General features: G+C 40.9%; 1 protein-coding gene across 1 annotated transcript in view; it reads left to right on the forward strand.

Moving 5' to 3' along the window:
- EOLA1 (endothelium and lymphocyte associated ASCH domain 1) overlaps positions 1-4,846 on the forward strand; it is a 38,790-nt gene extending 33,944 nt beyond the window's left edge. The window contains exon 3 of the mRNA XM_069212412.1: positions 4,237-4,846. Coding sequence (XP_069068513.1) covers positions 4,237-4,454 — 218 coding nt within the window. The 3' untranslated portion in view covers positions 4,455-4,846. The remainder of the gene's footprint in view (positions 1-4,236) is intronic.
- Positions 4,847-15,068: the final 10,222 nt, after the last annotated feature.

A 15,068-nucleotide genomic window follows, 5' to 3' on the forward strand; every position in this document is an offset into this window, starting at 1 on the left:
TTGTATCTTTTTCAGGTCACACCCCCTTTTCCACTGTATGTCAAGACTCTTTGGGAGGCCACTGCCTCTTCTTCTCAAACTAGGGTAAGAGTCGGTTGACTGACTTGCGTTAGGGTCCACCCATCCAGCATGCTCCAAACCTCTAAGAGCCTTTGCAATCCGTAAGGTTTGAAAGATGTGCCAGGGATTTCCACTGGAAGGACTCATCTGATCACTATGGACCGCAATGGCTTGGGAACATGTTGGAGCCTTGCCCTGCTAATGGGGTTTGCGAAACCAGTCCTATGACCTAAACACTACGTCCAGGAGCAGTCGAAACACCCTGCTAACTGGAATTTTACAGAGAAGTTCTGTGAAGATGTTCGGAATACAGCTATCCAGAAGAATCAGAATCAAAATATGTTAATGAAATCTCCTTTTCCCATGAAATCTTTGCAGGTCTCTGAGGAAGACCAGGAGAAGATTTGCAATCATATACCAAATCCACTTCATACTGTGCCTGATGATAGATAGCTTCCTCTAATCAGAAGTTTGCACCACCGCATTGACCTTTTCATCAGACCATTAAATAAACCTTCTTCTTCAACCTGTTGGACTGATTTGACCTCGAGAAAGGTTTCCAAGTCAAAAGGTAGAATTCTTCACCAGCCTAAACCCCAAAAAGAATTTGTCATTTTTAAGGATATTCTTCTTTTTGCATTGACCTAGAATTGAAGGTGACCATCTTGATATCAAATTGGCCAATGCGAGGGTACCTAAGCAAAATTGAATGTAAAGATTTTTCATTAGAGGTTAATTAATCTGGTCAAAGTACTTCTTCTTATAAACTATGTTCGAAATTGGGTTTCTGGTTGGCTAGGGTATGCACCTAAGCCAGGCAGAACCCACCCACTCTAGTCAGGGCAAAGAAGTTACACGTCCAAGATAACCCCTGCGCACCCCCTTGGTAGCTTCGCACGAGCAGTCAGGCCTAACCCGGAGGCAATGTGTAAAGCGTTTGCACAACACACGTGATGCAATATGTACACTACAAAGTAAACACAACACTGAGCTATGTAAAAATAAACTGTATTGCACAAAACATAATTAGACCAAACATTACACGTCAGTAATAGCCTGCTACCTTTGCAGTTGTCAGAACGTTACACAAGTTACAAATATTCTGCAAGGATAAGCAGTTGTCCCATTAGAACACGTAAATACTCAGGATTCAGCAACATAAGCAGTAGTCAGGAATCACAGTAAATAAATGCACTTGTAATAGAAACCTCACACATGTCCATAAAGGAACATTATTACATATGGCAAGACATGAAGAACATATATCCTTAGGAAAATAACCCTGGAGCATACCACCCTCCCAGTGTCCCCAAAAGTACCTGGGTCTTGTAGAACAAGGCACTCCTAGCGCCTGGAAGATAGATATAGGGGCCCCCAGCACTCCTATGCGCTCAACGGGGCCACGCTTGGCTCCTAGGGGAGAGAGGCTGTCGGTATCCTCTCTGATGCACTTAACTGGCCCCTCCTGGGGCCCATGATCTCTGGGGGGCCCCGCACCTCCACTGGCCCTACTACCAAGATGGCCACCAAAAATGCCCAAAGGTAAGTTACTGGGGCGATCCCGCCCCTAAGGCAGTGGCCGGGGGGAAAGGAACTCCCTTTCTGCTCCCCGTGCCCTGCATCTGGTAGACAGCCGTCTGCGTCCTCGGGGCGACTGTCCAAACCCAAGTAAGTTGGAGCAGGGGCTTTCCTCCTGCTCTGTATATGCATTGCCCACGTAAGCCATGGGGCACCTTCAGTTCATAAAAAATCATCCAAAGCCTGATGATAGGTCTTAGGATTCGTCTTGGTTTGTAACCAATTTTGCCTAAAACAAAAGGTGGTTAATTGACCCTCTATTCAAAATATTCCTTACACTCTACTGCAAGTACTCTAAAAACATGAGAGGTAATAGAGAAGATTGCAAATCTGCATGACAAAATCATTTGGGGTAACAGCAGAAAACTCAGATGTAAACAGCTCCGTGACTGCACCATACCTGGCTCAGTCTTTGGTATTAACAAATTACAAAGGGTCAGACAGAGGTCACTTCGGTTTGCAACAAAATCTGGGTACTTTTTAGAACTTGAGCATCCTGTGCCCCTTTGTGCTAAATTACAAACCAAGATAATGAAATGTATTTATAAGCCGCATAACAACGAAAACAGTGTGAATGATTTCTTGGATACCTAGTTCACCCAACAAGAGATTTACATTTCTTTATATACAGCCCATGCTTTTTTTAAAGATTTTAATTCAAATACAAGTTACTAACTAACCTGTATTGGTAGAAAACCCACAGGACGTTGATCCTTGTTGAAAGGTTAAATTTGCATTACTTTTAATTGTTTTGAATACTATTCACAGAAATAAACAGGAGTAAATACAGGCAAATAGGGAATATTATGATGACATTGGTGGATGCAAATTATGTGGACACAAAGATCACATAACAGTCTCATCAACAGGATCCTGCTGTACAATATCTGTCTTTGGACCTTTCACTGGTAGGCTCGGGTGGTTGGAACTTTGATAGAGTTAGTGGGGGTAATGTTTTTCCTAGCAGTTTATAATCCCTTACCTGCTGAGGCCTTCCCCTCCACCATTCCTCTTAGGCAATACTTCTGCTTTTTTTCCCGACATGTTGGGGATTCTTAAGGTGCCTGAAGTTTGTGAATTCCCCTGGAGGGAACTAAGAAACTGGTTAAAATATAGCAACCATTTTTTGTTGTTGTTGGGGGGAGGAGGAGTGTGGGAAAAAGTGCTGTGAGAAGAAGCTCATTTTATTAAAATGTTAAAATGGCATGAGCAAAAGCTTTACTGCGCTAAAATCACTATCTTTCCACCTTTCAGGAACAAGCAGACCTGTAAAAAATAACGGTTTTTGTATTTTGCTAAGTGGTAGTTGATGTTTCCTATTATTTGTGCTACTTTCCTTCTTGCAGTTTGAGGTGAAAACAGGTGTGAATCCCAAGGGTCAATGCAGGAAGCTAAACAGTTCTGAAAGATAGACAACATTTTGAATTCAACACTGGGTTGTTTGTGTGATCGATCCTAGTATTCTGAGTTTCCACAACAATCAAATACGACCAGGGAATCTTCAAAAACGATTTCTGTATGGCTCCATCTTAATGAATAACTTTGAAAATGGAAATCATTCCTATGCACTTATGTCCCACCGGTGTTTTGGTGGGGATAGCACTATGACAATGTTCACCTTCTCTGCTCGGTGAAACGCACAGTATTCATATCAATCAAAGTTAGTGAATTGCATATTTGCAGAACGAGTTTCAGATCCCTGACTGGCAGCACTAAAGACCGTGGTGTATTTTTTGGCGCACAAACTTCTTTGTGAACCCACTTTCATATTGTGATGTGACTTATCCACTAATTAGTACTGGCACAAAATACCAATTCTTAGGGAGCCACAAAAACTCCTGACTCATTAATTACTAAGCTGCATAAGTAGTTTTGCACTTCCTTGCGAATGGCTGCAAATGCAAATAATGCGGCCTGCAAAGTACTGTGGACCTCCATCGTAATATTCGCTTTCACTGAATACCAACATTTTGTTCTAAGCAGCCCCGGTCATTTTAAAGGAACATGAGCTGTTTGCACAATATAAAAGCTGCCTTTCAGAGAATGTCATTGGAGGCGATGCTGCGGTCCCCTGGACTGCTCTGTGCTCCATCCATGTCTACAGCCACCATTCAGAATGCCGAAGCTGTCCTTCATGAACAGCATCCTCATTGAGAATGCCATATTATCCATTTTTGGGAGCCTGTAACAGATCATTGACTGTGACCACGGTTGATGCATAGCAAATTGCAGAGGAGCATGGGATACAAATTACACTCTCCCTTTTCATTCTTATGAATTGTTGGTCACAATATGCACTTTGTGGTTCAGAAAGACAGTTCCAAGTCGCAATGACACTTCAGTACATTACAACCTGCATTTTTGCTATGCTGCTGTAAGGCTATTGATTGCATATCACAGGCTTTGCGACTGCAAAGTATGCTTTGTGCATACAGCTAAAAAGTTTGAGGAAAAAGGGCATAATTACGAATGGATAAGTTGTGCTTTGATTGAATTAGAAGGGTTGTTATAAGCTGGTTGTAAGAGGGGGTCGCAAAAAATGCATTAGTACATCCTACAACATTGTGCCTGATATTTCAGATATTTACTTTTTAACAGGGCTGATTGATGTAGGAGTCACATGGCAGTGTCCTGATATTTTAAGTCCAGCAGAGTCTTTTGAACTTGAATGCAAAGCCCTCCTAACTGGCCTAGAGCAAAAGTACTTGACTGAAGTATTTAATCCAAGATGGCTGATTGAACCACTTCCTGCCAAGGGAGCAAAAGATATATGGCAAGTGAACATTCCTGATGAACTTATCCCATCATCGTTCTAGAATTGTTTATGCTGTTGATCTCAGAATAATGTATCCTTTTTTAACACTCGCATGTATTTGTAATGTAATTCAAAATCAACTGGCAGCCTAATGTTTTAAAACTAAAGAACGTTTTTTTCTGTAAATTGAATTAGTATTTTGCAAGCCAAATAGAATCACATTTCATTTAGACAAGTGTACATTGTTAAATATACAAAAATAGTTGCAGTAAGAATATCAGTTTAAAAGGCACATTCATAATTGTTATAGTCACTCAGCCTCTCAGGCTCTTAATTGCTAAAATGTAGTGGTATACTAGGATCACCTTTTTGCGCAGTTAAGTGTTATTTGTATTTGAATATTTGAACTTTTTCTGAATGTAAGTAATAAACTTCTAACTGCTGAATGATTAATTTCATTATGTTGGTTTTCTTAATCACATTATTGGTGTGAAGTCTGTGATGCTGCACCTTCCCGAGATCTACCTTTCCCTGCATACGCGTTGTGCACATGCCTCCACGACAGATAGTGATCCTACAGAACTCAATGGTATAAAGTGATTAGAAGGCCATGGTAAAAACAAGATCTCGCATAGTTGTGAAAGCAAGTCTTCTCTTAAATCCTCTCTATTGCCAATGTTCATCATATTGAAAGGATTACTAAACCGAGTTAAAGTTGAGAATTAGTGCTGACAAAGGTGCAACTACATAGGGTGATATAGGAGCAAAAATGACTTCTAATTCGAGCAACATCCAGTCTCACTGCATGAGAAAGTCACTTTGTGATTGATACTGGAAATGTGTTCCCATTGCATGTCCATACTCATTCATTCTCTTGGTTTCTGCTGAATGGCATGAAATGAAACTGTTACGTATGTGTTTTTTAGCACTTTCTCTTATCAAGTACATTTGTTAAGGGTAATTTATAGGGTTTTTTTCTATAGTGACTTTACTCCTGTTGTAATATACATATTCTCTTAAACTATAAATAACAAGGGTCATGCTCGTTGACAGTTAGTATGTTCCTATTCCCCCTTTGACTGGTTGAATGGAACATTCTGACAGTTGTGGAAGGGAGCTGACAGTAGAATGTTGGGAGAGTCCCGAAGGAAGAAGAAAGAGAAAGTTGTCTACCAAGCTTATGAGATTGAAGCAGTGGAGATGGAAAATTAAAGACTGACTTGGAAACGTAAGCTGAGTATTAGTCTTTATAACACTGGTGACGAGGAGTGTGTAAGGGGGCACTTCCATCTCTACCCCTTCTGTGGTACCGCTTCAATCTTCTGATTCATGTGATCTCAAGGTGCTTCCTTTCTAATATCCAGCATTCTACAGCGTCATTTTTATCAACTTAATACAACGCAAGCTGTTATCTACATTTACATGAAACTTTTCTACAACTCCTATTTCTTCATGGTGTGCATCGTTCTATGGCAGAGGTCTTCAATCTGGGGGTCGCGACCCCCAGGGGGGCTGTGGAGTCCTAGAAAGGGGGTCCGCATTCCCCCAACTGATTGTTAAAATACCTCATGTGAACTTTGATGTATTGAGTCTCCTGTGCTGCGAAAGCCACAGACAGCTAAGGAGGCCTTCACACCAGGGCACCTGCTTCCTGAATGAAATGCAAATGTGCTCTATGAGCTGATCTGCAAATGTAAAGGGTAATCTGCAACTGTAAAGGATGCTGGCCAGCTGATCAAATCACTCACAGCTATGTGATGACAAACATTTATTCTTTTTTTTAGGGGTAGTGCAAAGAGTTAAGACTTGTGTGCTTTTAATTGTAGTTACACAGCGCTTACTTCACCTGGAGGTGTTGAAGGGACAGCTATTAAAAGGTATAGCATATGCTCTGGTATTACTTAAATCTACATTTAGGCAGCACAGTTTTATCTTAAACCTCTTTGTAGTGGCCTATCTTATACTGTGTGTGCATTGACTAATAGAAGTTTCCTAATGCACTACAGTGCATTTCCCAATATGTAACAACTTTCTTTTATTTATTTTTCATTAAAGCTGGCTGTTATTCTATATGTAGCTACCTGACAGTGAAAGAATTAAAAACAACTTAGAATATTTTGGGGTTTTGTGTATGAGAGGCTTGAGCTGCTGGAACATCACTTTTTTGATGTTCCAGCGGCACAAGCCTCTCAATCATACGTATGAGGTGACACAAAGCCACCCTACGTGGCTTTGAATGGCCTCATAGATATGGAGTAAGGCAAAGCAGTACAAGCCGGTGCATTGCCTTACTTTGCGTCAAGGAGAGGTTCCGTGGGCTTTGTGGTGGGTGTTCCCACGCAACACCCATGGATTTTGACGCTGCCCCAGATTTACAAAATGACGTCAACTGGAGCAGTGCCAAAACCTTAGGCCTCCCCAGAGCAGGCATAATGAGGAGAAATGTTTTAATTTCTCCTTGTTTTTCCTCTTTCCATGTGTGTTGCTATCTGCCGCACATATAGAAAGAGGTACAATGCCTCTCTGGATTGTTTTTGTGCAGCAAGGTGCCCCTTCCGGCACAAAAACAATCCTAGATACGTTGGTGCTAGGCAGCAATTTGTGCGCCAGCGCAGGAGGAAAGGACAGAAATGCATTGAATTTCATAATTACGGTCCATTCCTGCCCTTTTGTGTTGGTGTAGGGCAGTGTAGCAAGAACACCTGTGGCACTGTCCTACACCAAATCCTCATAAATGAGGACCTTTGTTTTTAGCTACACCTTTGGCCACGCACCCACACTCACTGACCTTTGGTTTGCTAAACAATGTTTAATATTAATATTATTTCCTCACCATAAAAATGATTTGCTGTGGGAAATGGGGACATTTATTATTGACGATGATGAGTACCAGGTTCTAGAAATTTTTGTCAGGAGGGGGTCCTTAGACCTAAAAATCTTTGAGAGGGGGTCCCGGCATCAAAAAGTTTGAAGACCTCTGTTCTATGGTGATTTCATGACATTTATTTTATTCTGCACATGTATTCGCTTATTTCGCATATTTGAGTTTACCAGTAACTTTAAGTGAATCTTACCGGCTGTTGTGTTCCTGACTGGTGAACTTTTCTCGAGCGAGAAACTCTTTTACAGACTGTCTCTTTTGAAATAAATTGCCAGCTGGAGCCGCGCAGTGAATTCGATGTTGTTTGACAAGGGTCTGCCGCTTCTCAGACTGCCGGTCAAGCCTCTCTGACGAACGCGGACAACGGATGCGGCCGCTTGTCAGATTGCTGATCTAATCTTTTGACGAACGCGGACAGCGAACGCGACTTGCTGCTGGTCGCGTCTTCTCACGAATCGAAGATCTTCGGGCTGCCTGCCAGGTTCTCTGCAGGAAACGCTGACAGGCACAGCTATCAAAATAAATTCAAGGTGGCTATTCAATTTGCCTGTCAACGCTGACAGGCACAGCAGTGAAGAATCCCACAGCGATATTTCGGCACCGATCCTGGAAGGATCCACGTTCTCATCTTTGTACGGTGTTTGTACATCGCTGACAGGCACAGCTACTAAAATACAATGTACAACTTAAATCACATTGACTGTTTCCTTATTGAGGCACAGCATACTGGGAAAATACTGTTGCTCAAGATCTTTCCTCTAAGTCTTTATAAAAGACTAGTCTGTGTATAAGTATTTTTGATCTTATTCTCGTATTATTTTTGATAGTTGATGATTTAGGTATACTAAATATTAAGAGAAAGTGCTACAGCTCAAATTATTTTCTCAAAGACTTTTCAATGTACTAAACTGTATGTTGATGTTGTTCATGACATTTTCATATTAGAGTTGATTTAAGTAGTTTTTTTTTTCTTCTTAAGCATTGTGCAATATATCAAGATGGCTGCTGCGGGAATGTCTCAACCAATTCCATTTTTAAATGAAATAGGAGAACCTAATGTTCCATCGAAAGAATGGATAAAAATATTTGAGTCATATTTAATTGCTATTGGAGGGGACAAATTTAATCCAATCAGGAAACAACATATATTATTACACAATTTAGGAACACATGGTAGGAAAATTTATGAAACTCTGCCTGAACCTCATATACCGGAAGGACAAGCACAAGATGAGTATGTCACTACATACTTAAAATTAGAAAAGCAATTTGGTGGCAGAGTTAATGTGGTTCTAGAGCGGCATAAAATTGTTTGTCGCACTCAAGGAAAACAAGAAAGCGTAATTAATTATATTGCTGCTTTAAGGGGGTTAAGTGCATTGTGTGATTTGGGGGATCTTAATGATTCTCTAATACGAGATCAATTGGTTCGATGTACTAATAAGATTAAAATACAAGAAAAATTATAACAAAAGCAGCCAAATTTACAAGAAGCTATAGAGATAGCAAAGTCCATTGAGCATACAGCAGTATGCTTACAAGAAATTAGATCTCCATCGAGTGAGAAGATCTCTGAAATAAAAGATAACCTAGAGGATGAAAAGATTCTCAAAGTCAAAACGAGTGATAAATTGTTTCAAAAGAACAATAATGCAAAATCTGGGTTAAATTGCTACTGTTGTGGGAGCAGCAACCATCTGGCCAACTCTCTCTCTTGCCAAGCCAGGACGGCAATTTGTAGAAGATGCAACAAAAAAGGCCACTTTGCAAGGGTTTGCAAGGATATGTCCAGATTTGACAAATATGCGGACAATAAGAAGCAGGATGATGATTCTCAATCGGTCAAGAAAATTGTATTACAAGTCAAAACTGAGGGAATTACTAATTCACAGTACCCGGAATGTAGGATATCTATTAATGATAAGCTCATACAAGTATATGCTGATTCATGTTCACCCTTCACTATCATAAATAATTCAGATTTTGTCAAAGTTGATGAGGGAAATGATATTAAGTTATTAAAACCAGATGTTAGCCCAAAAGGGTACAACAGGGATCCTATCCATCTCAAAGGTATGTTCAAAGTATTAATTTCATTTAAGGGGCGTTCTACGGTAGGAAAAACTTATGTAGTAGATGAAGGCTCAAGTTTGTTGGGGTGGCAGCATCAAAGAGAACTAGGAATTAAATTGGATCCGAACAACCCAGAGCAAGTGTTAAGCTTTGATACATCCATCTCTGGAAAACACATAGTGCAAGAGTTTCCAGAAATATTTAATGAGAGCCTGGGTTTGCTAAAAGACTACCAACATAAAATTAAGTTGAAACCCAAATTTAAATCTATAGTACATAAAACCAGACCCATACCACAGTTACTCAAAGATGCTGTCAGAAAAGAACTTGAACGTTTAGAAACTCTGGGAATAATACAATCTATCAAGAGTTCAGAATGGTTATCTCCCATTTTAATTGCTAAAAAAGATAACTGCAATGATATCAGAATTTGCGTGGATTTAAGAGACTTAAATAAGAACATTTGGGTTGAAAGGCATCCTCTTCCCAGAATCCATGAAATTCTTAGTGCCATGGGTGAGGCGGTATGTTTCAGTTCTCCATCTTTCTAGTGCATACCACCAGGTAGAATTACATCCAGATTCCAAATGGCTTACGGCTTTTACTACTCCTTTAGGCTCATATATGTTCAACAGGATGCCTTTTGGGCTGGCGTCAGCAGCTGAGGTTTTTCAGAAGATAATGCAGCATATCTTGGGAGATGCCCCCAAAACCCTTTGCTTCCAAGATGACATTTTAATTTATGGAGCCACGGAAGATGAACACAACAAAAATCTTAGGAATGTTTTAGGTAAACTAAAAACAGCCGGGCTCACTTTAAAAAAAGAAAAATGTTGAATAGGAGTAAGTTCAGTGGAATATTTAGGGCACATCATTTCAAAAGATGGGTTCAAACCCAAAACTTCACTGGTTGATGCTATATGAAAAGCTGAAGCACCCAAGAACAAAGAGGAACTAAGGTCATTTCTAGGTCTGGCTGAGTTCATGGCAAAGTACGTAAAATACATTTCAGAAATATCATTTGTTCTCAGAGAATTACTGAAAAATCACATTTCTTACAAATGGGAAGATCACCATGATAGTGCATTTCATAAAATAAAACAGGCCATAATAACAGCACCTTATCTTTGCAACTTTGATCATAAAAAGAAAACCATTCTCACGACAGATGCCAGCAGATTGGGATTGGGAGCAAACTTGTCTCAGATCATTGATGGCAAAGAAAGAATAGTAGCATTTGCATCTAGGGCCTTAAGCAAGGCAGAGTCTAATTATTCAGTTATCGAAAGAGAAGCTTTAGCCTGTTACTAGGCAGTGAAACACTTCAAGTTTTTCTTGTGGGGTACACAATTTGACATACGCACTGACCATAAACCTCTAGTATATGTTTTTACCACGAAGGGGTCTTATAACAGCACCCCCAGAATTGCCAGATGGATACTAGGGCTCGAAAACTTCTATTTTAAGGTTGATTATCTTCCCGGCAATAAAAATACTGCAGCTGATTTCTTATCTAGAGTCCCGTTAGATGTGAAGGAGGATTTTGAAACTACAGAGTACCCTGTAATGATAACTTCCTCACCCTCAATCAGTAGTGAAGAATGGATTTCTGCATGTAAGCAAGACAAAACTTTGTCTTTACTAAAAGCTAAAGCCAAAGATGGATGGCCAGAATCTAGAAAAGATATTGAGGGAACTATAAAGAAATATTGGGAGGTAAGATGTGAAATTAATGAAAATGGGAACAGTGTGTTCAGAAATGACAAAATCATACCTCCTGAAAGTTTAAGACACAAAATCATTTCGCTTGCTCATGAAGGGTATTTAGGTAGAAGTCTCACCAAATCCAGAGTGAGGGAACATTTTTGGTTCCCCAACATGGACTCCATCGTTGAAATGGAGGTCAAGGATTGCTCCATTTGTGCGCATAGTGACAAGTCCAAAATAACTTGCAAAGTTCCCATGTATCCAGTGTCCATTCCTGATGGACCTTGGACAAAGTTGGACTTAGATATTATGGGACCAATCAATATTTCTGGGTTATCAAAGAAATTTGCCTTAGTTGTAATTGATTATCATTCGCATTGGATCACAACAAAATTTGTCAATCAAATCACCACTGAAACAGTCATTAATTTTCTTAAAGATATTTTTGCTCTTGAGGGTATACCAGCTACCCTTATCACCGATAATGGTGTACAATTAACATCCTCAATGATGAAAAATGTTCTTGACTCCCTGGGTGTAGTTCATCTTACTACAGCCCTGTATTGCCCTAGAGCCAACGGTTTGGTTGAAAGGGCCAACCGTATGCTCAAAGATTGCATCCAATTGGCTAGCGTCAATCGATTAAATATTGAAAATGCTAATAGAGACATGTTATTGGTGTACCATACAACTCCGAATTCTGTAACTAAGGTGTCTCCTTTTTCAGCATTAAAAGGTAGAAAGCCATGCACATTTTTTTTCCCATCCTGGTTAGGTGGGTGAGAAAGAAGTGGTCACTCGATCTCGCATACTAAAAATAAATTATCCTTACACCAAAACAAGTATAAAAATAGATATGATGTTAAACATGGTGTGAAACAACAACAATGGAGAGTGGGGGATAGAGTGTATGTCAGGAAACCTATGGATGGAATGAGATCTGACATGGAAAATACCAAATTCATTGGCCCTTTTGGTATTTCAAAAGTAAGAAACAATGTAGTTGTTTTAGAAAATGGTCAATGTTGGAGCATGGACAGGATTGTTAAACAACCCTCGTCTCTCGAAGAGGGTAGTAAGAACCTCAAAGAAGCCTCCAGACGGGAGATATTTCCTCAAGACTTTACACAGATGGACTGCAATAGAAGATCAAGTAGCAGACAAAATATGCCTCCCATATGGCATAAAGACTATAAATTTGCCAATATTCACATCAGATGAAATCAAATGTCATTTACAATGTTTATTATTTCCAATTGTGACAAATTATAGGGAAGTTATATATAGTGGGGAGAGATAGTTTATTTGGTTTTTTAGAATAAAAGGTTTTCTGTTAATCGGTTCGGTGGGTTTAATATTAACAGAATTATAAGTTTGATTATAGTTTGTTAGTCATCCACTCTTCTTTCAATTAGTTAAATTAATGGGGGGAAGATGTGTTGTAATATACATATTCTCTTAAACTATAAATAACAAGGGTAATGCTCGTTGACAGTTAGTATGTTCCTATTCCCCCTTTGACTGGTTGAATGTAACATTCTGACAGTTGTGGAAGGGAGCTGGCAGTAGAATGTTGGGAGAGTCCTGAAGGAAGAGTAAAGAGAAAGTTGTCTACCAAGCTTGTGAGATTGAAGCAGTGGAGATGGAAAAATAAAGACTGACTTGGAAACATAAGCTGAGTATTAGTCTTTATAACAGCTCCTCAACCAGTTCATTCAACAGAGGTTGGTTCAGCAAGTGTGGGATCTGTAGGAATAAGATCCATATATCCCACTGTTGGACCTAGCCCCTGTTTACTGCCACATGGACCTCGCATCTAAAATTGATTGCTCACCCCTAAGGTAGGGCCTATGCAGCCCTATGGCCAGGGTGCTGTATAGGTAAGAGATAGGACATATGCCTTGTTGTTTGGCCAGTCCTAGTAGTGAAAAACAGCCTATTTGGTTTCTCACTGCTGTGAGGGCTGTCTGCCTCATAGTTATGCATTAGAAATGCTCTTTTATTTGGCTAAGTGGTATTTTCTGATCTTTGAGGGGTGGCGTAGGCGTGTTTGGTATGGTTGGAATGGTAGTGAGAAATGCTACCAACTGGTTTGGGTGGATTTTTCATTGCCATCGTAGAAATGCCACATTTCTCTGTGTATATGACTCTATGTGCTTTGCAGCTTTACTCCAATCCACGTCTGGGGGTAGATTGACAGCTCGACTTGGTGCATACTCTCCAGACAGCCATCACAAAGGGGAGGCTGGGTGTGATGGTCTAGGATCTGTTCTACCTTCAAACAATGAACTGATTACCCCCTGCTGGTGTTTAGAGCCAGGGTGGAGGCTGTAAAGGGGGGTGTTGTGCACTTCTAAAGTTCCTTTTAAGTGTCCCCTTAGGTCAAAGACATTTTGGAGTATACGTACAAGAGTTTGTTCCCCATGTTGACACTGAGGATGAAACACTGATGGACTGTAAGGACTGGACACTAGATGCTGGAAGGACTTGCCAGGAACTGCCTTGGGACTGCCCTGCTGTTGTGCTGACCTGTGACCTACTAGGTCACTAGGAAGATTGCCACTGCTGCATCAGGACCTTTGTGCTGGCCTGTTTGCCTGGGCCCTTCAGCTTTGTGTCCGCATAGCTGTCTCCAGGGGCTGGGTGATGTGCCCCTCCATCCCCCTAACTTTCTGTGGTTTCTGTATTGCTTCCTGCAACTTGGCATGAGTTGAATGTCCCCTACTGTGGTGGAACGCATGGAAAGCGCTTCATTCTTTCATCCAAGCTATGAAGAGTGCTCCTGGGTTTGTTTGTGCTACAGCTGGGAGAAGTGTTGTACTTCATTGTCTATTTCCCAGCAGGGAACAGTGGGTGGTGGGCACTCTGGTCTCCTGGTGCTGCCTTGAATTGTGGAGAATCAGTGTGTGGAGAGCGCTTCATTTTTGCCCAGTACGGGTGCAGAGAGGGCCCCCTGTCACTGTGGTTGTGTCCCAGAGTCAGGAGGAGTGGAGAGGAGCCATTCGGCAGCCTCTTCAAAGCGCAGACTCCGTGCACTTACCCTGGTGCCCCCGGGGCACAAGCAGGCACCTCTTGTTGCCAAGTCACTGCAGCGACCTGTGGAGGTGTACAGGAGACTGCTGCCGGAGGCCAGGCTTGTTAGAAGTGCTGCGATGCACATCTCCGAACCCTGGAGGGCTCCGGACGAGCTCCAAGAGGGGCATGCGGCTGATGAGGTCTTTTGCTTCACTGCCTCACACGTAATTACAGGAGTGCCTGACTGGGGGGATTACCTCTCATTGAATTACTTGGGAGAAAAGCGTCAAGGTTATGCACATTTATAATGAAGCTGGTGTGGTAACTGCTTGCTAATCATGACAGATGCTTGTTTCTTTTTACCTGGTGTGATGATACCTGCAGAGTGAAGGGTGTGTTATGTCATATGCCATATGTAAATGTTCATGATATGTGCATTTATTTTCATGATAATGTTGACCTGCAATATGGGAATGGTTTCATTTTATGTGCATTATGATGATAATGATGATCTGACTATTGCTTGTTTTTGCAGAATATTGGTAAGTGTGTGTTAATCTAACAACTGCTTGTGTAGCAGGGTATTGCTGATACTTTCTGTGTTTACTCTAAAGATGCTTGGTGTTTATTTTTTATATAACTTGTTGTAGAGGTTTTTTTGTGGTATATTTATTTTGTTACTGGTGTTGGATGTGTTGTGCAACCAATTTACACATTGCCTCTGAGATAAGCCTGACCTTTTTGTGCGAAGCTGCCAAGGGGGTAAACAGGGGTTATCTTGGGTGTGTGGCTCCCTTACCCTGACTAGAGTGAGGTTCCCTGCCTGGCTGAGGTGCCACCCTAGTCAACCAAGAACCCCATTTCTAACACGCGCTCTACACAAGGCCTGTGTCCATTACCTCAAATATTTGCATTGCTTTTCAGTGTGTCATCTGGGTTCACAAATTGCTGGACCATCTCTTTGGTATCAAATGCATGAGGGAGATGTTTAAATGGAAT

This window comes from Pleurodeles waltl, chromosome 2_1, assembly GCF_031143425.1.
Source record: "Pleurodeles waltl isolate 20211129_DDA chromosome 2_1, aPleWal1.hap1.20221129, whole genome shotgun sequence".
Classification (NCBI taxonomy): Eukaryota; Metazoa; Chordata; class Amphibia; order Caudata; family Salamandridae; genus Pleurodeles; species Pleurodeles waltl.